Genomic DNA, 23,914 nt, shown 5'->3' on the forward strand with positions numbered 1-23,914 from the left:
ATTGACAATAAGGGGGTTTCTGAGCAGCTTCCACAACAGAAGTGCTCGCCATCCAATCGCCGAAAAAAATGCAATTCTCACAGAAATCTCCATAATGTCAAACGTTTTTGATCCCAAATCACAGCATGGCTTTTCTATGGTGTTCCTCAAGGTCTTTGTGTCTTAATGTGGTATTTTGAAGGGATTATTGATCATTTTTTATTAATTTTCGAATGGTAAAAAATGGTTAAATTTAGCACCAACTTTATGTAACAAATGGTATCAACCCAAAAATTGCTGCAACAACTTATGAGACATAATAGAGCATGGGGATGGACATCATATATGGTAAATGGACTTGCATTTATACAGCACTTTTCTAGTCTCTCGACCACTCAAAGCGTTTTACACTACATGTCAGCATTCACCCGTTCACACACACATTCATACACTGATGGCAGAGGCTGCCATACAAGGTGCCAACCTGCCCATCAGGATCTAATCTAAATACAAGCAATAGGGGTTACGTATCTTGCTCAAGGACACTTCGACATGTGACCAGAGGAGCCGGGGATCAAACCGCCGACCTTTCAATTGGTGGACGACCTGCTCTATCTCTGAGCCACAGCCAGCCCTTATATATACTTATATCATCATGTTCTACACTCTTATACACTTTCACAATTTATTTTAATTGATTAATTAATTAATTAATTATTTTTTATTTCATATTAATGATTAGCATAACTTGACACACAGTGGTGAGCTGCATTTCAAATGAATCTTCAGGTGCCCAGTTTTCGGATGATGTACACCACTTCTACTGCCGTGACTGTCTCATAAAATTTGAAAATTAGCCAAAGATTCAGAAAACCTTTTGGGTCGTTTGCATGTCTTTATTCTCTCGCTGAAATTAGAAGGAAACTGAGGTTGGACAGATATTTCACATGTATCACAAACTACAGCCAATCACACAAAACATTACTCTAATCATTTTTTTTAGTTTGGATATTAAAATACAGCATGATAAGGTGCGTTTCCTACAGTAAGTCCATGTTGCTTTACTATTGTTTTACTAGAGAGTGTCAGACTGGCTGTTTCCAGGTCACAAAGGAAAGGGTGATGTGCAGTCCTGGATACTGTCTTCCATACCATTTTAGCTACATCCACACTAATACCTTTTAATTTTATAACGCATAACTTGCTATGTTTACATCTAGCGTCCACAGATGTAAACGTGTTTTCAAGCCCCTAAAACGGAGACGTTTGAAAACGCTGCTGACACCGTTTAAGTTTCAAAACTCCGGGGTTGTGTTTTAGTTTGGACGGACAGAAACAGACTCTTGAAAACGATGATGCTTCTTGATTGGGTCTTATCAGTCATGACGTGTCCTTCCCTGATTATTCACGCCTCGTCATATGAACCTTTTTCCAAAAGAAAACAAACGACATCGGCCTCGACCACCGGGGGTTAATTCAACATGGATAACGAGCGTTACATGCGCCGTTGACCTTGTTGTCTCTGCTAGCAGCTGTTGTGCAGTTAAATTCTGCATTTTACAATGCTACTACTGACTACATGTGCAGGAAGAAAGCTATTATTCGAGCTGTTTGCATCAATTCCCGTGTCCTGCACTGCTTCCTGTTTACACTGGCAAGTGCATGCCCAGTGTACTTGAATGGTCATGTGATATGCGTTTTCCGGCGTGGTAGTATGGATGAAGATAAATTCTGAAACGGCCCTAAAACGCTTGTCTGGACGGAGATCGTTTTGAAAAATGTATTAGTGTGGATGTAGCCTGAAAGTCTTCAACATGAGTATTGAATATTCACTTAGGACTGTATAGATGATGATTCGACAGCAGCGACGTTTGCCTCAGGGTGTCGGTAAGAACACACAGCACGCTCAGATACAGTTGATTCCTCTTTACTGATTTATCTTAGCACAACAGCACAGTATTGCAACCACAGAGGCTTAGAGGTGTCCAGGTGAAGGACGTGTGGTCTACAACAAGAACAAATACAAAGGTAGACTATACCACAATATAGAATATAGAATACAAGTAAGCAGATGCTTCACTTAAAGGTCCCATATCGTGCTCATTTTCAGGTTCATACTTGTATTCTGTGTTTCTGCTAGAACATGTAAACATGTTCTACAAGCATGCTTTAATATTCAAAAAAATCTTTATTTTCCTCATATACTGTCTGCCTGAATATACCTGTATTTACCCTCTGTCTGAAACGCTCCATTTTAGTGCATTTCAACGGAATGGCAACGGAATTGTGTTGCTAGGCAACAGTTTGGGTCCATGTTTACTTCCTGTCAGCTGATGTCATTCACATACAATGCAAAAGGATATAAACTGGGACACTTTTAGAATGTTTACGTTTAAAACCGTGTAATGGTCTAAATATTTGTGACATCACAAATGGACAGAAATCCAAACCGCTTGGTTCAAATGTGCAATTTCTGAATATAGGCTGTGTGTGTTTCTCCGTATATTGAGCATTTTGAATTGGTTTAACAGTATTTATATCGCACTTAAACCTGCTTTATAATATAAAAGACATGAAAATCTCACTTTTAAAAATATGGGACCTTTAAATGGCCTATTAGAAATATCAATTTCCCATGATGTAGTTACTATAGCACACACTTCATTAGCCTAATCTACATGAAATAATTACACCGACTGCTCCTTTAATTTGCAATGCAAACAGGCTTCCATGTCACTTAAACATACATATCAGAATGCCAACTATGTCCAACAGTTTTTTTTCCAGAAAGGAGCAGCTATTAGCATTAGCATGAGCAATATATGCGAGCATTATAACATAAGTAGATTAGCTCAGCATCTGTAATCTTAATGAAATAAACCAAAATGCCACGAAAGGCTCAATAAATGTCCCGTTCAGTCAGACATAGCTGGGTTTACATAAGTTTCATCAGAGACACACACAATTCACACCACTTAGATACAGTAAAGTCATCTTTTCACTCTGTCTGACGTGCCTCTTGCCATTTCTCTTACAGCAGCAGTGGGTAGAAATGGAGTAAATGTGATCAAAAAAGGTTATTTATATAAAACGGTCACTATATCTTGACAGTAGCTCATGAAACAGGTAATCTGAAAAAAATCATGTTCCTCTGTGTCCTCTGGTGCTCCTAACGGCTTCTGCAAGATTTCACAGACCGGAGAAAACAAGCAGTAAGAACTGATCTGAGGTCTGCTGTCCATCTGCTGTCTATGAGAGCCGGCTATCAATCACTTGCGAACGGTCGAACTAGGCAGCGCTGATCAAATATGAATCAATATTATGTTACATTAATGCCAATTTCTCTCCTCAAATGATTTTAGAATCATCTTGTAGTGCACGCTTTAGCTGTAAAATGAGAAAGTTTGTGTCGCAGTAGCCATATTGAGAACAGTTGAGGAAATACCAAGCACCGCCGAACAGCTGTAGTACAGCCAATAGAACGCGCAACAAGAACGCTCTCTCTCTGAAATGACCTGTGATTGGTCAAAGTCTCCCGTCACAGAGATTTTTTAAAGTCTGAAAACAGAGCCATGAGGAGGAGCAGAAGTCTAGTTTTCTCTCAGAACACTTGAATTACAATATGCTGAAAGGTTATTATGGAATTTTTGCCCAATGATGCCAAAAATATACTGCCTACCTCCACTGACGGCGCAGCTCCATGTGATCAACGATGCAGCTGCACATTCTGCCACAAGAGGGCGCCGGTACAACAGCCAACAGCCAGACAACAATCAGAACATGCCATGCAGAGAAGACCCAGACACTTTACAGTAATAACAATTAAATGGCTTAAAAAAAACACCACTAATTTAGGAACTGAGAAGATAAATTCAATTAATAAACATATTAAATCATCTACTTTACATAAGAGACTGACATTATTACATGGGGAGACAGCGACGGGTGATCAGAGAGGGGAGATGACGGGAGATGGGGAGACGGAGACGGCCGATCAGAGAGGGGAGAGGACGGGAGATGTGGAGACAGAGACGGGTGAACAGAGAGGGGAGAGGACGGGAGATGGGGAGACAGAGACGGGTGGTCAGAGAGGGGAGAGGACGGGAGATGGGGAGACAGAGACGGGTGGTCAGAGAGGGGAGAGGACGGGAGATGGGGAGACAGAGACGGGTGATCAGAGAGGGAAGAGGACGGGAGATGTGGAAAGAGAGACAGGTGATCAGACAGTGAAGGTGATCTATTGACTGTATATTAACTTCATATCAGCAAGACTTTACTACAGTTTACATGTCTTTATCTGTAGAATATGTTACGGAGATGAAAAAAAGTAAAGACTTATTTTTAAATCAACACTTCCTGCTTTCATTTCAAAATAAAAGCCCTCAGGCGTTTTTTCTATGGACAGAATTCCTTCATTTGTTAACACAAGGCTTTTATTCTGAAATATGTGCCGGACAGTGTTCTATAATATAGAGTGACTTGGAGAGCATCATGAATGAATATAGTACGGAGTTTTACTTGTGGATTATTACTATTATTTACTAATTACCACACGTTTCTTAACCTTTCTCTGTCTAAAATAAATATAAATCACATTTATCATGAAGTTAAATGGCCATTGAAAGGCAAACTCTATGTAGAAAGAAAGGGCTGACAGCAGCAGCACACACGCAGCCGACACGCAGCCAGTGTGAACACCAGACACGTGCATCACGCAGCCACCACACAACGCAGCTGCCACGCTCTCCTGACGTTGTATATGTGCCCCGGGCTTAAGCTGACCTAGAGCCGGTCGCGGCGCACTGCCTCGTATGCTGGACTCCCCAGCCTGCCGTGTGTTGCTCACACCCTCCAGATGGCTGTTAACGAGGGTCTTTTGGCACAGAGAAGTACTACTCGTATCGGTACTCGGTATCGGCGAGTACCCAAATGTAAGTACTTGTACTCGGTCTGAAAAAAAGTTGTATCGGTGCATCCCTAGTGTTGAATGCAGTTTCATTTTGCAGAAAATGTGTGAAGTTTTGCTTTTTCTGTGTGTGGAGTTGTGAGAATATGAGGTATGCTTTCAGAAACACTGTAAGAAGAGCAGATTTTTCATATTAAGTGATGACCGTCAGTGAAGGTTCTGTTATAACTGTCTGGTGCTTGGACATATATAACAACATTCAGTCTGAATCCAGCATGTCATTAACTTGTCAGCCTACCACCAACAGCTGGACTGATGTGGAGCAGTAGACTGTGGTGCATTGTGGGATACACTGAGCTCCGAGGTGGCGTGTGTGTTGGTATTTTTCTGACTTGAAACAAACTTTACTTCCTGCAGTGCATGAACAATCATTTACAGTAACACACTAAAATGACACATAAAGCACAACTCATATATAAGCACATTATCAGCCTCACACTTTTACACACTTAGGTATTTAATCGTAAACCCACCAATCAGGCGTAAGCGCTATAAAAAGGCAACAGGTGCTTTCTTTTTTTGTCTCCACAATGGTTTTTGCTATGTTTATGTACTATATTATATATTTAGAATATTTTCTGTTCTGATTTTCGGTGCAAAATGCACAGATGTATCGACTGATTTTACGATGTGGACAGAATTAAATATTGTCATCAGTGTGCAGTACTGGCCTTGTGTTCGGTCAATATGTTCATGTACTTTACTTTTCAGCGGTGTGTAACTGGTTTGAACAGAATCAGATCATATGAACCATGTGTGTGCCACACGGTGACAAAATTGGGATTTACACCGATCAGCCATAACATTAATAACATTAAGACCACTGGCAGGTGAAGTGAACAACATTGATTATCTGGTTACAATGGCACCTGGCAGTGGGGGGGATATATTAGACAGCAAGGGAACATTTTGAACTTTGAACTTTGTGTTGGAAGCGGAACAAATGGGCAAGTGTAAGGATGATATGTCAGGGTGCCCATGCTGACCTAATGTTATGGCTGATCGGAGGTGTTCTGTTACTTGTGTGTGTGTGATTGTGTGAATTGTGTGTAGTGTTTTGACAAAATGAACCCTGTTTCAAAATCGTGCAGTCGTAAAAACTGTGTGCTCGAGAATGTAAGTGTGGGTATCGGGACAGACTGAACACATTCATTGTGGAGTTCATTGAAATCATGTAAAAGGTGCAGTAGTGATGTTCTCATCTAACGCTGGGCAGGAAACTGTTGAACTGTTCCTTTACCAAGATAACTCAGTGACCCTGCTTCATGGAATAACAACAACTTATTGACAACATTAAATGACAATTTAATTTCTCACATTTCGATATAAAAACATCACGACTTTTAGCCGTTTAGCGGTTGTGTGATGACGTGTCAGCACGTCCAACGATAACCTGACAAATAAACCTCACACAACCTTACAGTCCAGTCCAGTCTAGTATTCCAACAGCGAATAGAAATGATAAAAAGAAGACATCATCTGTCACTTCGACACTTCAACCCGTCAGGACTCATCAATGGAGGCAGTTCTGAGGTCAGCTGTAGGAGCTCAGACGTCTGTTGATACGCTGCGTTTCCTTTCACTGAAATGACAACAAAACGATGTTGTTAGAAGGTCAATCTGTCAGCTGGGTTTAAGGTGGAGATCCACTGTTTGGACTCGCCACTTGAAATGGCAGCTGAGCCGTTGAACTACGTTCCCCGGGAGTCCTTGAGTCCTTAACTCCGTCCATGGACTCAACGTTTACAGTAACTACAGGCTGCTGCGTCTATGGCGACGCACATAGGCGCGATGTGGAGCGGGTCTCTCATCGTCCTGAAGGGGATTCTTTCACAACAATGACCCTCTAGCTGTACGTTATCCCGCTTATTACACGGCTACTTACTGAAGAAATCAATATTTTGACACAAAAACGGTCTGGCAGAGTCCGACATCAGCTTCATCTCTTGACCTCCGTCCTGCGGTACTGCTGACTTACCGTAGCTCGTCCTTCAGCCGACCCAGTTTGTCCTGCAGCCGCTTGTTCTTCACCCGGATGGGATTGTTGGGGACGAACCAGGCCGCTATAAATTTACACACCACCACGACATGCTGCAGAGACACAGGAAAGACACACACACAGAAACTGTTTAACTGCCATCTTCAGTTCAAATGGACAACACTGTTCAACCAAAATCAGGAGTACAAACCTCAAACAAGATGACAAAGGCAAAGCGCACGGCCAAAACCAACCAGAACTGAGAAGTCAGAGTGTAGTCATCATCATTCCTGTAGTCTCTGTAGCTGTAGGAACAAACAGAGAGACAATTTGTCCCGTTTATCAAATCTGTGACTAATTCTTCTGTTATGTTTGGACCGAGTAGAATAAAGTCACTGAAAGTGATAACTGACTCATTAAACGTGCGTCAGCTGATGCTCTGGTGTCGCACTGCAGGCATCGATTTGAAATGCCAACACCACAGAACCAGCAGTATTTTAGGAAAAGGTTGCTGCAATATTTAGTAGATAACATTCAATTATTAATATGATATGGATGAAGGTTCAACTAGATAATGTAAAATTCATATCACACGATCTGCTAGATGGAAGGCATTTCACTCTGTTGGAGTTGTTGGGACGACAAAAACCCTCTAGCATTTTGTTTTGGTACAACATTTGGAGAGAATCATCTCTCACATGCTCTGTCAGTCTTTACAGGATAAACTTGACTCATACCAGTTTGCATACAAGCACTGAAGATGCCGTTGCTACCCCTCATGCACCTTGTTTCAAAACATCTGGATTCACCGGAAATAAAACCATATGCTTGAATGCTGTTCATAGACTTCTCCTCTGCAATCCAACACAATACAGACGGACGTACTGCTCTCCAAAATGCATCAGTTGGAGATTGACCCTTCCTCATCAACAGGCAACCGAGCCAACGGTCGGCCATCGGACAGTTTGGGGCCGTCGGTGAGCGTCTGTCACCCTTGTTTTTGCGGTGTGCCCTACACTTTTGGCTCTAGTCCGCCTGCGTTGGAGGTTTTGTGGCCAAGACACAGGCAACGTGAGGTGACGCAACAGGTTCGACCATTTAAAACAACAGGTGTACTTCAAAACGCCAGTGTCAGACACTTTCAGTACGCTTCGAGCCTCGACGGTGAGGTCTTCTCACCTGCACTGCGTGACGTTGAAGCCGTTGTCTGTGATCATCTGACTCGGAAGAAAGTCCTGTCGAATTGCCGGGTGCGTCACAACGGCCGTGGACAGAGTGTCATTAATGTAGCCCTCCATGCAGCTGCAACAAGACCACAAATCACTCATCATGATGAGACACAACAACATTGTCCGCTGAGGTGTTATCAGGTGTTTCTGCCAGCTGTAACATGACTGACTGTGTGTGAGTGGTTCCGTTAGAACAGGGGCCGTAACGGTACTTGTAGACGAGGCGTGGGATGAAGTCTGATGAGACTCCGATGACCAAACCGTTGGCAATCACTGCTAACACGCCAATGGCCTCCAACACTTTGGTCCACACACCTGCAGACAGAAGACAGTACTGTTACACACATACACCTGCAGACAGAAGACAGTGCTGTTACACATATACACCTAGGGGTGGACGATACGTTGAATATAGTCGATGTATCGCGGCTTGTCCCACACGCGGTGTATAAAATGAGTATATCGTGAACATCGACTACAAATTGTCATGTAATGTTTTTAAGCCGCCCCGCCAGCATGAGACTCGCTTTGGCATTTCCTTCTGTCCCTACGGCTCCCTCTCTCAGACACACTCACATACGTCACAGACTCCTGGGCGAGTGTGTGTGACGTATGTGGCCGGCGTGTTTTTGTATTTGGAGGGACGCAGCGGAGAGAGAAAGCCCGGAGAAAGCAGAAGACGAGTACCCGAACAAAGCAACCAGAATCAGCCCAGAAGCAAATGACTCTGGCTTCCTCGCTTTTCAAAGCAATCCCACATGACAACAAAAAGTGCAAAATGGAAAGAAATCACGGCCGCTGTAAACAACTACATCGTAACGCCAGTTAGCATAGTTGAAAAGCCCGGATTCAAAAGACTCTTTAAGACACTTGAACCAAAATATTATAACTGCCTGGTCGTATATTTTTTGCGGAGAAAGCTCTACCGGAGTTCTACATTTCAGTGAGAGAAAAGTTGGCCAACCAGCTAACAGAGGTGACCCACTGCTCCACAACTACCGATCTGAACGTCCAGCTAACAGAACCAAAGCTGTCAGCCTGAATAAGTGGACAGGACTGCTTTGGCCACAGGCTACACCTCACAATTGGTGAGTCTTTCTACACTAGTGGGAAAATAATAATTTTTATCATCAGCAATGTTATAACAGCTTACTGGTAAACATAACAATAAGATACTTTACACTTATTACATGCCATTAAAAACTGTGTGTTTTATGTATTTATCAAAGTATATAAAGCATGTATTGCCAGAAAACTATTTGGTTAAAGTGAATACTTTACTTTACTGTATTGTTGATTGTAATCGAGCATTAATGAAGTGCTTAGAGGATATTTGAAAATATTGCGATATATATCGTGTAAACCTTCGATAGCAACAGACACACAGCTCACCGATGTCGTTGGTCTTCCGAGGAACGAGCCGCCGTTCCAGGCGGACCATCTTGATGGCGTCCAGGCGAATCTCAAAGACGTTGTTGATGAGAGCCAGCAGGGGGGCGAGGGGGAATGCTGCCACAAATATGGTGGTGAAACTGAACTGAACCACTGAGGGGGGGGGGGGGGGGGGGACAGGATGGAAATATTATTTTAAGAACATTCATTAAAGATATAGTGTATCATTTTGTCCTCCTCTGGTGCAAAAAAGCATTATGAGTGAGTTCAACATTTTGAGAAATGTGTGTTGTTGTTGACATACAACTGTATGATGCTGTGTTATATATAGTAATATAATATATAACAGTGTTATGCTTGAAAAAAGTAGTTCACACTTTAAGATTAGCAAAAAACAGCAAACAGTACGTCTGTTTCTTATATCAAACATTCTGACTTTAGTGTATATTATATGTATATGTATATATATATATATGTATATATGCATATATATACATATATATATATAAACATACATATATATGTGTATTTATGTATAAGTATATATGTATACGTATACATGTATACATATATATACACACGTATATATACATATACATACATACATACATACATATATACATACATATACAGTATATGTATATATATATGTATATATATATATATATATATACAAACATATACATACATATACAGTATATGTATATATATATATATATACAAACATATACATACATACATATATATATACATATACATATACATACATATATATATACATATACATACATATATATATATACATATACATACATATATATATACATATACATACATATATATATATATATATATATATACATATACATATACATACATACATACATACATACACATATGTATACATATATACACATACATATACAAATATACACACACATATATATATATATATATATAAACTGGAAAAACAAAGTTCGGAAACTTGTGTTTGGTGGATTATTTCTCAGTTGTTACAATGCTAAGGGTCATTGTATTTTACATGGTTGGAAAGCCTGTTTATTTACCTTTGCAATGATGTACAACTTGTAAGGATCATGCATTTGTGGGATGAGCAGCACAGCTGATTATGTGGGTAGCGCCCAAGAAAAATTTGCCAAAATGCTCTGCTAATGGTAAACAGTGTATTCTCATAAGGCTACCAGGAAGCCTGCAATGACTGCCCTTCACCGTCAGGCCCATTTGCGCTGGTGTCGACAACACAGACAATGGAACCTGAACATGTGGGGGAATGTCATGTTCAGTGATGAGTCCAGGTTCTGTCTGCCAAAGTTGGATGGCAGGGTCAAAGTATGGAGACGACGCGGAGAACGCTATGCTGATTGTTGCACTGATGGGGTAACAGCTTTTGGTGGGGGCAGTGTCATGGTGTGGGGGGGGCATCTCCCTCACTGGCAAAACAAGGCTTGTCCTCATTGAAGGCCATCTCAATGCAGAGAGATATTGGGATGAGATTCTGCAGCCAGTGGCGATCCCATATCTCCACAATCTGGGACCTAACTTCCTCCTCCAAGAAACAACGCTCACCCCCACAGAGCCAGGGTTATCACAGACTACCTCCACAATGTGGGAGTAGAGAGAATGGAACGGCCTGCCAAGAGTCCAGACCTCAACCCAATTCAACACTTGTAGGATCAGCTTGGGCGTGCTGTACGTGTTAGAGTGACCAACACAACCACGCTGGCTGACCTGCAACGAATCCTGGTTGAGGAATGGAACGCCATCCCACAGCAACGTGTGACCAGGTTGGTGACCAGCATGAGGAGGAGGTGCCAGGCTGTTGTGGCTGCGTATGGATCTTCCACCCGATACTGAGGATCATGCATTTGTGGGATGAGCAGCACAGCTGATAATGTGGGTAGCGCCCAAGAAAAATTTGCCAAAATGCTCCGTCAATGGTAAACAGTGTATTCTCCTGTTGGTATTGACTCTTGTTTGGAGTTGTTCGGTGGATTGGATGATTGAACTCTCTATCAGTAACAAGGAACAAACAAGACATATTGGCTATTTTACACTTTATTCATTTAATCCACCGTCAGGAGCCTCAGTAGCGGTGGAAGATCCATACGCAGCCACAACAGCCTGGCACCTCCTCCTCATGCTGGTCACCAACCTGGTCACACGTTGCTGTGGGATGGCGTTCCATTCCTCAACCAAGATTCGTTTCAGGTCAGCCAGCGTGTTTGTGTTGGTCACTCTAACATGTACAGCACGCCCAAGCTGATCCTACAAGTGTTGAATTGGGTTGAGGTCTGGACTCTTGGCAGGCCGTTCCATTCTCTCTACTCCCACATTGTGGAGGTAGTCTGTGATAACCCTGGCTCTGTGGGGGCAAGCGTTGTCATCTTGGAGGATGAAGTTAGGTCCCAGATTGTGGAGATATGGGATCGCCACTGGCTGCAGAATCTCATCCCGATATCTCACTGCATTGAGATGACTTTCAATGATGACAAGCCTTGTTTTGCCAGTGAGGGAGATGCTGCCCCACACCATGACACTGCCCCCAACAAAAGCTGTTACTCCATCGGTGCAACAATCAGCATAGCGTTCTCCACGTCGTCTCCATACTTTGACCCTGCCATTCAACTTTCGCAGACAGAACCTGGACTCATCACTGAACATGACATTCCCCCACATGTTCAGGTTCCATTGTCTGTGTTGTCGACACCAGCGCAAACGGGCCTGACGGTGAAGGGCAGTCATTGCAGGCTTCCTGGTAGCCTTATGACAATACACTGTTTACCATTAGCAGAGCATTTTGGCAAATTTTTCTTGGGCGCTACCCACATAATCAGCTGTGCTGCTCATCCCACAAATGCATGATCCTTACAAGTTGGATATCATTGCGAAGGTAAATAAACAGGCTTTCCAACGATGTAAAATACAATGCCAATTAGCATTGTAACAACAGAGAAATAATCCATCAAACAAGTTTCCGAACTTTGTTTTTCCAGTTTATATATACACACAGTGAATCCCCACCCATCCTTATTTCCCATCAGTTTTATAATTACTTGTCCTTGTGCATTACGGGCTCATTTCTTGGGGTGTAGTCCATCCCTCTGCTAACCCTAACCCTTAGCCCGGCCCTGATAATAACTAAACCTAATCCTAGTGCTGGCATTTCTCCGTCATGTACTGTTGGGACTTTGTGCAAGGATACAATCCACCTTTGAACTAGTATGTTGGGTTTTCAGGTGTGAGTGTCAGGGGGGAGTCTGTGGACCTACCCATCTCCAGGAATTCGTTGAACAGACTGAAGGCGTCCGTGGGGGTCAGGTCATAATTGGACAGCCAGTCCCGAAGTTTGCAGTTGTCACATGGTTCCACACGGCCCTGTTCGTCACGGCAAGCCTTCCTGTAACAGTGACCGCACTGCCTCTTCAGCTTCTTTGCCTTGTTTCTGCTCAGGCAGTTCTTAAACCAGCTGGAAAGCACAACATTTTACACGTGAATGCAAAGTCTGACATGTTTACACCGTGTTTTTTTCCGATGGACTCTATCTCATCACCACCTGCTCCCTTACAAGAGATGTTGAATGAAAACACAGCACACTCACGGCACAGTGAACTCAAAGATGTTGTTGAGAGTCTGTTTGAGCAGCATGATTACAGCCATCTGGATGAAGAGGTCTGTCAGACAACCACTAGGATGGCACTACAACACACACAGGAAGACGTCTTAGGGTTGGTACTGTGGTGCAGACATGCTGTATGAAGGACTAAAAACTAGAATGTGTATCTCCTCACCTCCTCCAGTCTCCATCCAGCGATACGCACATAGTCCCCTGGATGGCCATTTATCCTTTGACAACAAAACAATCAGCATTTGAACCCTTTGGACTTAAGCTGGTTACAGTACAACTGTTAAAAAGTGAGACCGTTACTGGAGATTAAAAGAAAACAGCGCTGGAGGAAAAAGACACTATAACCGGTCAGTGTATCTTTTGGTCATTCGATTTTCCTTTCACAAAAGGATATTAAAATACCAAAAATGAGTGGTTATTTGATTTTCAATTTAAAATACAAAAAGTACAATTTAAATACAAGGGGTTTTTCTTTATCAGGGTCAAAAAGGGATGAACTAAACTTAAAAAAACGGGTTGATTTTCATTTTCTATTTCTAAAAACCAAAAATAAAACTAACTTTGGTAAAGTTGTAAAGATATAAACAGATTCGAACAAAACGTTAAAACACAAACGACGGCTCTTTCTAACCGTAGTGAGGTATTCTGCAGTCATTTCTTCTTCCCTGAGACACACTCTTTTATTGTTTCAAAAAACTACGTACTGATCCATGTCCATCACCTTCAGTTACACAGCAGCACCGTCCTCATACGTGCTCTTACTTTGTAAATGGCAACTTCCGGTCGCAGAATTTGAAAAAACAGGTGTTTTTTTAGTTTCTGTCTTCTGGTGATTTTATTTTTTGTTTTTAGAAATAGAAAATAAAAAATCAACCCATTTTTTTTTAAGTTTAGTTCATCCCTTTTTGACCCTGACAAAGAAAAATGCCTTATTTTAAAATAAAAATCAAATAACCTCTATTTTTTTGGTATTTGAATACCCCTTTTGTGAAAGGAAAATCAAATGACCAAAAGATACACTGACCTATAACCAGGCCAAATATGTGTCGCTATTTTAAAAAATGGGCTACTGACATCTTGACCCTAATAACAGTTTGGCAAAACTTGATGTGGAACGTATCAGTTCACCACTGAGATCTATTTTGAAAAACGCAGAAATCTGAGCAGAAACAGTCAGTTAGAATGAAGAAATGTGTCTTATTTAAAATGGTTCTGTGGGCATGAAATGGTTACTGCCTATTATATTTCTGTGTCATGAAATCTGCAGTAGATGTGTACTATAATATAAAAGAAACCTCACCTGTTTATTTCGTAAAATATTCCTATTAAAGTTCCGTCAGGACTTTGAACATATCTGGTAGCTTTAATGACTTCACTGTGACCTTAACATACACACAGATCTAACATTACTTCAATTGTACTTGTACTTGTAATGCGTCAACTTAGTCTTAATTATATTATGTCATATGCAGTATGTTGTGCTGTAGCTACTCAGCTGGGAGTTGAAGTTATTTTCTCTATGGAATCAGTATGATGATGTCACAGTCATAGCGTCCAGAGTCTCTCCAGACAAAGTGGAAGAGAAGGTGGAATATTCAAAACACATCATGGATCCTCACATCCATCTCAGTGGTGTGGATGTTCTGTCATTGGCTGCTGTTAAACTAGGACTAGGCCTTGGACTTTAGAGTTAACTGGATCTCTAACCAACGCCACTTTATAGAGACAATACTGTGTTTGGTTTGGTATCACGTTCGATATGTCTTTGAGCATGCATGCGAAATGTGCAAAGGTCACATCATCATGATATAGAGACAATATACAGAGTACCTGCCAAGGAAGAAGGCCACATAGAAGAGTGAGGAGAAGAGAGTGAAGAACTGGAAGGTGAACATCTTGACGGTGAAGTTCCTCTCTGTGGCAGCAAATGAGTTTGTTTTCTCTGAACACACACACGCACACGCACACGCACGCACACACACACACAGAAATGCATTCAAGTACTGTTTGAAAAATGTTACATTTTGTCTCAAACTAAAGATTAGAATGTATTTGGATACGTTTACTGCACTTTATTGTTTTTAAATCTACAGTGAAATCGACGCATTTTTACATCTTTTACTGAATAAGGTATCCTACTTTGCTCTCACCTATGTGACACAGCTTGAGGGCCACCCATCGGTTGACCTACAGGTGATGTTGAAAGAGGTAGACACAAACAAAGACACGAGAGATTTGATAGTTATTACATTGTCGGCAGGAAGCTGTTTGTTCACGTGTCAGCTGCTCTTCAGGAGCTTCCAGCAGAACTGTCTTCCTGTTTCCTCAGTGGTCTGATGATGTTCCTGTCAGTTTAAAGATGATGCAGAGAAAACGTTTGCTCGCAGCTTATGCTGCTTATCCGGTGCGACCACAAGGTTAGCACCACGGCTAACCACCTTGGAATAATACCTTAACACCCCCAACCCAGAACAAGGGGTGTTTTTCCTGTTCTTCCCATTCTACCTACATTGTGTGAATGCAGCATGAGGATCATCAGGATACAGGTACCTACCCGGGTCATGATCTGAATGGTGAGATAGTGCAGCACAGCTCCAAGCATCACAGCCACAGTGTTGGCGTGATCACTGATGAACTCCCACGTGAGCTCAGACATCAAGGGGGCGGCCACCACTCGAAACACCACCAGGGCATGAGCGAGACCGATGATCAGCATCAGCTAGAACACAAACAAACACAGCAACATGTCGCTTCTTCTTCCTGCTAACACTGTATGTACCCCTCCCCCTACCTCAACACCCCCAAACCACCTCTACTGCAGTCCGACCACACCGTTTATCTCATCCTATATTGCTCTGATCTTATACATGGGGAGACGCAAAGAAACCATGCGAGGAGAGAGGAAACGAGAAAATGTGTTTTTAGAGACATGTTTTTAGTCGTTTCCTCTGAAGCGTCTCATGAAGCGACGTCCGTTTCCGATGACGATGGCAGCTGATCACAGCTGGATCAGCTGTCAGTCAGCTTTAACAGCTGTAGAGACTTTTGATGGAGTTTGTGTCTGTACTAATACTAATAAAGGCGCACAGTTATAACTGGCAGGGCAGCGGCGTTTTCTCTCTGTAGCCTGTTATCTGTTCAACAAGCACACGTCTTCAAGCTGGGATGCTCATCAAACCTGTGAAGTTTGGAAAAGATCTGACCATGTGGAGTCAACTTGTTTTTTCTTGGCGACACATTGAAATTCGCCGCGCTGCCATGGCGTCGCCGTTCATCTTCACAATCTTCTTCAATAGTCTCATGGTCTTATGGCTATTCTGACCTAATTTGAGGTTGATCTGATTAATATGTGAGGTAGAATACGTCAAAACATGTCATTTACTGTTGGTGGCGCTATGACTGCGAGTGGAAAATTTGCATGTGGATGTCTTCAGGCCAAGAGTCTTATCAGGCATGAGAAATTTGGAGCAGATTGGAAAATGTACACTGAAGATACAACAACTTCCTGTTTTTTTCGCAAAAGACTCTTTTTTGCTGCCACGCCGCGCCAACGCTGTTCCATGAAAACTCAAGATTTTGGTAACTTTTCATCACAAAGGTCTTCAGACTGTACTGACCAAATTTGAAGTCAATCGGGTTAAATCTCTAGGACAGAGGTCAGCAACCTTTACTATCAAAAGGGTCATTTTTGGCCAAAAAATAAATAAAAAAATCTGTCTGGAGCCGCAAAACATATTTGAGCCTTATAATGAAGATAACACAGCCTATTAAGTCTAATGCAGTGAGGACTCAAGTGCAAACGAGAGGCGGGACGTTGAAGAATGGCCTTGAGGAGATTTGGCTGGAAGCTCTTTTCAGCAGGAGCTTCCAGTGTGTTTGTTCTGGAAATGTCTCAATTACTTTTTTTGTTGTTTGCTAATTTCTCACCACAGAAAGCAAACTAATCTGTCCAAGCACTATTAAATTCTACATTTTCTTCTGAGACTTTTCTTTTTTTGGATTTTGAACTACTGTAGCTAGGGAAACTCAAGTCTAGATTTAGAGGATAAGTGACAAGCCGGAGACGTACGTAGGCTATGACACACAGTTTAGTTGACTGAAATAGTCAACTAAACTGTTGTAGGTAGTCAGCAGTTAGGTGATGTGTGCAGGTCTCCTCCCAGGGAGATACATTTTGTTAGGAACCTTTTATCCCCTGAATCAGGTAGTGTTTCAGCCCACGCTGTATACCAAACCCACCTCTCCATAAACAACACACTTACTTTTAGGTGTCAGAATACAGATGCTTAAGTGCTGCGTTGAGTGAGTGTGTGTGTGTGTGTGTGTGTGTGTGTGTGTGTGTGTGTGTGTGTGTGTGTGTGTGTGTGTGTGTCTTACCATGAGAGTTACCAGAATGAGGACCAGAGTGCTGCGAAAGTATGAGTGTTTGAACGGATCGGGGTTACAGTTTGGATCATTGACTATATCCAGAATCAGTTCCTCCTGTCAACACAAACACACACACACACACACACACACACACACACACAGGCTGAGATTCAACTCATACAGTAGAGGTCTATTACAATGACATTTGTGTCCTGGAATCAAGCGCTTTAACAAGAGCTGTGACACGCAGAGGAGAGGACTTTCTTCAGAAAAATACTTGGTTTTCTATATTATGTATACTTTTACTACATATTAAAAGGGACTGTTTGTAAGAATCAGAAATTGCTTGTTAACAGCGATACGTGTGGCCGTTAAGTCAACGAAAGTCATCGTCGTGCTCGCGCTTGTGCTCGCTCTACATAGACATGAACGAGCATTGCTCAAAACAGTGAGGTGACACACGTCAGCTAAAACAACAATATCACTCTATATTTCAGCTGCTTGGCAGTAATGTTAGCTGACCAGACGAAGGTCTCTCCATGAATCAATGCTGATCCTAGTGTTGGCTTTTCCTGCTTCAGCCTCCCGACCGCGGCCGGAGGGAACAAGGGAGACACCGGAGTTTTGGTCGGAGACGATAACGTTTCTCGCTGCGGAGCCCCATCACTTCACAAGACACGGGAAACCTCTGTTGGTCTGGAGGAGCTGCAGCAGTTATTTCTGCACAAACATCCACTGTACATTCACTAGATATTCTCAGAGCTAAGAAGTCTTCTGCAGTGTGGAGTGTGAGCGCAAACACGTGAGGTGGAGCGAGCTGAGTGAAGGCAAGCAGGCAGAGGAGCAGAGTACAGCAGAGACTCCGGCCCTGGAGACCAAAGCTACAGTCTCCCCCGCGTCCTCCGACCGCGGCCAACACTGTTTAACAGACGGGCTTCACTAGATACAACTTTGCAGTTTTGGTGCTTCCGTTTAGTTTGTGTTGGAGTCTGAGTCTGAACAGCGTAGCCACACGCGAGCGCGCATATGCAAGCACGCATGGGACTCTGACCCGGGTGATTTATACGTGTAAGAAGTTACAAACAGTCCCTTTAACAGGATATTGTGTATACTTTTTTACTACATATTAACAGGATATTTTGTATACATTTCAATGTGACTTTCACCTGGTTATTTGAAGGAAAATGAAATGGATGCCATTAGTGAGCTGCAACACAACACAACAGATAACTACACAGAATCTAGACTCAGTTTTGTCTTCAGTACCTCCTCCTCACACCAGTCATAGACCTTCCACTTAGAAACATATCTGGCTCTGTGTCTCTTCCACAGCTCCAGGAACAGAGTGGCTGAAAACACACAGAGACAACTAGTTAAAGACGGACTCCACATCAGAGTAGACCACATTAGATTAAACAGAGTAGAACACATTAGATTAGGCCTCAGAGTAGACCACATTAGATTAAACAGAGTAGATCACATTAGAAATCACGATACATCACATTAGTTCATATCAGACTCTCACCCCAGATTGCCATGAACATCGCGAAAGCCACAGTGCCCTCATTGTCAAACAGATGGCTGACCTGCGTGGACACAAACACATCATAAATATCCCATCAAGAGGGGAGATCATAGATACTTTACCACACAAACACAGATTAACCAGCTCCTCACAAAACCAAGAATACGTGTGCGTCTAAAGTCCAGACTAACCTCCTCCATCACTCAAATATAAGGACTGTTGTAGTTGGTAACGCCCTTGTGACTCACTTACAACTAAATATAAGCAGCATCCTGCTTGTGCCAGCTGGTTTTGTGGTAAATTCAGTAACCCTTAATGCTACCCTGTTCCAATATTAGCAGCTGTAACTTGGTACAGCATCTGCACATATAGGCCACTGTATGAAATATTGTTATATTGATTATATAATAAATGTTATACATACACATTTCATTCACGTACATACTGTGTGTGCGTGTGTGTGTGTTTGTGTGTGTGTTTTAGTGTATATCAGAGAGAGTGCACGTCAGAGAGCGTAAAGTGATCGTGTCGGGCTCGGGACGAAAAGTTGCATACTTTGTTGGGCCGGGGTCGGACTAGGGCTGGAGGTTTTTGGCCCGTGCAGGGCTCTACTGACAACAGCTGGTTGAGGAGATTAAATCAACTGAATGAAGTAACATGAGATGAGTTCACCTTAGCGTAGGTGCAGGTGTCTGACAGATTCCACACCGGACATCTCTTATCACAGCGAGGACACATGATGATGCTGGACTGACACACCTCCTTACTGAGGACACACAGAGAGAGAGAGAGACAAAGATTAAAGGGTTAAATAGAAATAAAAGCTCCATCATGTCATGTCAGTGATTCAGCTGCTGCTTTTTTTCCAGAACAAACATGATTAACAGGAAGAACTGTTAATCATGTTTGTAAGAACGTAAGAAACATCACTTAAAGACTTGTTGTAGAGGTAGGAGTCAAGAGACATTGGACCTCATGCAAGAACCACTATACGACCACTAGAATTCCCCAAAGTCGTACGTTTGACAATTCTAAACAGTTTCAAAAAAGCTTTATAAATAAAGGTCTGTCAATGCAAAATGACCAGTGTTCTCCACATTTTAGATCATTTACTGCATAATATCACTTTCACAGCATCTGACTCACATGAGAGGGTTGGTGTTGAAAAAGGCGAGTCCATAGAGGAAGACTACAACACCCAGAACAGCAGCTGGGACCAGCAGCCTGGTATACCAGCCCAGCCACAGGTAGTACAAAGCCACTTTCTCTCCAAAGTAACCCCTGCAGGGAGGAAACACACAGGCAGACATGATGTAACACATCAACACACCAGTGACTGTTGTTCTACTGTATTACTATGTTGTATCACAGGATTAGTTTCATTTTGTTCTTTAAATAAAAGATTCACATGACATCTGGGTCAGTGTTTACCAGAAGGTTCTCTGGTCTGATGGGACCAAAAATGAGCTTTTTCACCATCATAAACTCTGTTTGGTCTAGACCAGGGGTCAGCAACCTTTACTATCAGAAGAGCCATTTTAGACAAAAAAAAATCTGTTTGGAGCCGCAAAACATCTGAGCATTGTGATGAAGGTAACACAGTTTATAGTCTAAGTATATAGTATATAAGTCTAATGCAGTGAGGGACCAAGTGCAAATGTACGACGGAGTATTAGGGCAACATTGAGGGAAAAAAAATCTGAGATACCGAGAATAAAGTCATAACTTTACGAGAAAAAAGTCGTAATATTACGAGAATAAAGTCATAACTTTTCAAAGAAAAAAAGAAAATAACACGTAAAATTACTACTTTTTATTATGACTTTATTCTTGTAATATTATGACTTTATTCTCGAAATCTCAGATTTATTTTTTTCCCTCAATGTGGCCCTTATACTCGCAACCATCGTACCGTAGACCCACAACAATGATTAATAAAAATGAAAATGTAAACAAAAAACAGTTATTCATTTACATTTTTATAAATCCACAGGGAGCCACTGGAGAGGAGCTAAAGAGCCACATGTGGCTCCGGAGCCGCAGGTTGCTGACCCCTGGTCTAGCCACAAATTAACACCAGACATGACGAGTCCGCAGCACGTGAAGTGGCCAGTACACTCCGTCACGACTGCTTGTCAGATGGTCGACACACCTTTCTGACGTATTGCGTCTGACCATTTCTGCCATTTATGTTATTTTAACAGTTTATAGTTGCACACAATATTTAATATACTAATACTATATTAATTATCTGTTAATGATTACGAAATGATTTGTAAATCATTATGACATTTGTTTAAAAAACATCTATAAACATTATAGAGATAGATATTCGTAACACTTATTAATTGTTTTTTAAAGCATCTATAAATATTTGGATGGCTATTGTAAAATTGCAACTGATGATTATAATACCTTGTTAAACGGTTAATAAATACTTTGTAAAGCATCTATAAACAATATTTAGAAAGACAGTTAATACTTTTCTCAATGATTAATAATTGGTTTCTGGTCCATTTATCGATGTAATTCTCCTTCCTCTCTGCCACTTTGGATTCAGGATTTAATCCAATAAACCATCTATCAGAACGTAGCTACACGGACCGGAGTTCTGTGAATCTGCACTCGATTGCTCTTCCTCAAAGACCGGATGTGTCTCAGTAAAGTGAAATTGAATTCCAAGAAGTGAATTTGAATTGTGAGAACTGAATGTGGAAGTATAGAGAGTTGGATTTTATACAGTTTCAGTTTCATAATATTACATTCAGTTTCAAGTTTATTGGAATCCAGTTCCAAACTAAGAAATTCAATTTCAAATCATGCTATTCAGATTCAGTTTTTCAATGCAATTATTCAAGTTAAACAATACGAATTCAAATGATGCTATTAAAATTAATTTTTTTTAATGCAATTATTCAAGTTGACCAATTAAAATTCAAATATAAATGATTCAAATTCAATCTCTAGTGACATTTCTGCCCATAGGTCTGCCTCGCTGAAATAACAACATCCGACAGACCACCTGTAGTGGTAGTACGGATATGACAGTAGTTCACATTCTTAAAGCTTCAGTAGGCAGTATATTTTTGGCATCATTGGGAAAAAGGTCCATAATAACCTTTCAACATATTGTAATTCAAGTGTTTTTCAAGTGTGATTCATATTTGATCAGCGCTGCCTAGTTTGACCGTTTGGTCGGAGTTTGTGAGTGATTGACAGCCGGCTCTCATAGACGGCAGCTGGACAGCAGACCTCAGATCAGCTCTGACTGCTTGTTTTCCTCCGGTCTGTGAAATCTTGCAGATGCCGTTAGGAGCACCAGAGGACACAGAGACACATTTCATGTACTACTGTCACGATAAAGCGACCGTTTTTTATAAAAATAACCTTTTTTAAATCATATTTGCTCCAATCTGGCCTACTTCAGCTTTAAGTGGTCTGCTCTTTCAAAGTGCTGCAACAGTCAGGTTCGGACACCTGAAAATAATCCACCCTCCCTTTCAGGACTGGCTCTAGCAGCAAACAACCCAGATCCCTCACTGCTCACTGCACTCTCATGCTCCCACAACAAAGATGCTCCGGGGCTCCAACCAGGGCGTCTGACTCAGGGGGGCTGCCACTACCACCACACATGTGGGAGACAATACTGCCACGGGATCTTCTAGTGAACTATTTAGTGTTTACAGTAATTTTAAGTTGATGTTCTGGTATCGCATATTGCCACTAGGGGGCAGCAGGCAGGTTATGGGGTTAGGAAGAGAGAAGGGGAAGAAGAGGGAAGAGAGTGTAGTTTGCGGGGCTCAAGCAGAGAAAGGAGAGAGTGTCCCAGATGGAGCTCGGAGAAGAGCCACTGCACCTTCGTGTCAACAGTATCCAGCCAGGTGTGGCCATCTGATCAGGAACATCCTGGGCGGTTCCTTTGGGGGTTTTATGAGCAGTATAAGCAGTGGAAAATGGATGGATGTATGGAATGGATGAATGAACTATTATCAGTTCCTGTTTGCAATGTACCCGTGGATTTCATCATGCATATACAGTGCATACTACATCCTGTTTACATTCAGTTTTCCCATCTGAAATACTGGTTTCCACAAAATTACAAATTGACATTTACATTGCTATTTATATTTAGTTATGTTTTTATAAAAGCCCTATACTTTATCTGAACAATTTTATGCCTTAGATTATAGGGGTGTGACGAAATATCGTGCCACAAAATATCACAATATAAAAACGTGACGATATGCATCGTCGAGATGAAAAACTGAATGGCGATATCGGGGCATAATAGGTACATCAAGTCATACTAGCACTGATCTGCAGTCTCTCGTCTTTTACAGTGCTTTGTTTGAACAGAAGAGGGCGCTCCGAGTTCAGACCAGTAGGTGAAGCACCGCCGGCGCCGGCGCCGTCGTCTTGCTTTTTTTTTACAGAAATAAAACCCATTGTTAATTTTGGCGTAACAGCAGTATGTTATCAATAGACAGTCGGACAACGGACACTTCAATCTGAAAGTGAACTTATTTTAAGGAGTCAGCTCAGAGCAACAGGTGTAATTTTTCACACACAAACGGGACGAGAGAGAGTTGACAGACCGAGAGATGGCGGAGGATTTGGTGTCGAAGCGAAAAGCAAACACGCCTATTTGGCAATATTTCAGATTTTAACCCGATGCTATAAGGGAACCATAACGTTAATGAGGTAGTGTTAATCGCCGCGAGGAGGGCGGAGCGGCGCCAAGTGGACCCCTGCGGCCCCACAGAAAAGCTGGACCGGAGAGGCCAGACACACCGCCAGCCACCCGACGGTAAAGATCAAAGTAAGAAAGCTA

General features: G+C 41.9%; 1 protein-coding gene across 2 annotated transcripts in view; it reads right to left on the reverse strand.

Moving 5' to 3' along the window:
• Window positions 1-4,402: 4,402 nt before the first annotated feature.
• Window positions 4,403-23,914, reverse strand: part of LOC141760713 (anoctamin-9-like) — a 34,316-nt gene continuing 14,804 nt past the window's right edge. For both annotated transcript variants that reach the window (XM_074623763.1, XM_074623772.1), the window contains exons 8-24: window positions 20,230-20,364; window positions 19,756-19,849; window positions 19,084-19,144; window positions 18,825-18,907; window positions 17,568-17,672; window positions 15,745-15,909; window positions 15,341-15,377; window positions 15,021-15,132; window positions 13,354-13,408; window positions 13,164-13,261; window positions 12,835-13,031; window positions 9,545-9,697; window positions 8,323-8,467; window positions 8,103-8,225; window positions 7,135-7,228; window positions 6,924-7,036; window positions 4,403-6,527 (exon numbers count right to left, since the gene is read on the reverse strand). In XM_074623763.1, coding sequence (XP_074479864.1) covers window positions 6,494-6,527; window positions 6,924-7,036; window positions 7,135-7,228; window positions 8,103-8,225; window positions 8,323-8,467; window positions 9,545-9,697; window positions 12,835-13,031; window positions 13,164-13,261; window positions 13,354-13,408; window positions 15,021-15,132; window positions 15,341-15,377; window positions 15,745-15,909; window positions 17,568-17,672; window positions 18,825-18,907; window positions 19,084-19,144; window positions 19,756-19,849; window positions 20,230-20,364 — 1,804 coding nt within the window. In that variant the 3' untranslated portion in view covers window positions 4,403-6,493. The remainder of the gene's footprint in view (window positions 6,528-6,923; window positions 7,037-7,134; window positions 7,229-8,102; window positions 8,226-8,322; window positions 8,468-9,544; window positions 9,698-12,834; window positions 13,032-13,163; window positions 13,262-13,353; window positions 13,409-15,020; window positions 15,133-15,340; window positions 15,378-15,744; window positions 15,910-17,567; window positions 17,673-18,824; window positions 18,908-19,083; window positions 19,145-19,755; window positions 19,850-20,229; window positions 20,365-23,914) is intronic.

Source organism: Sebastes fasciatus, chromosome 2 (assembly GCF_043250625.1).
Source record: "Sebastes fasciatus isolate fSebFas1 chromosome 2, fSebFas1.pri, whole genome shotgun sequence".
NCBI lineage: Eukaryota > Metazoa > Chordata > Actinopteri > Perciformes > Sebastidae > Sebastes > Sebastes fasciatus.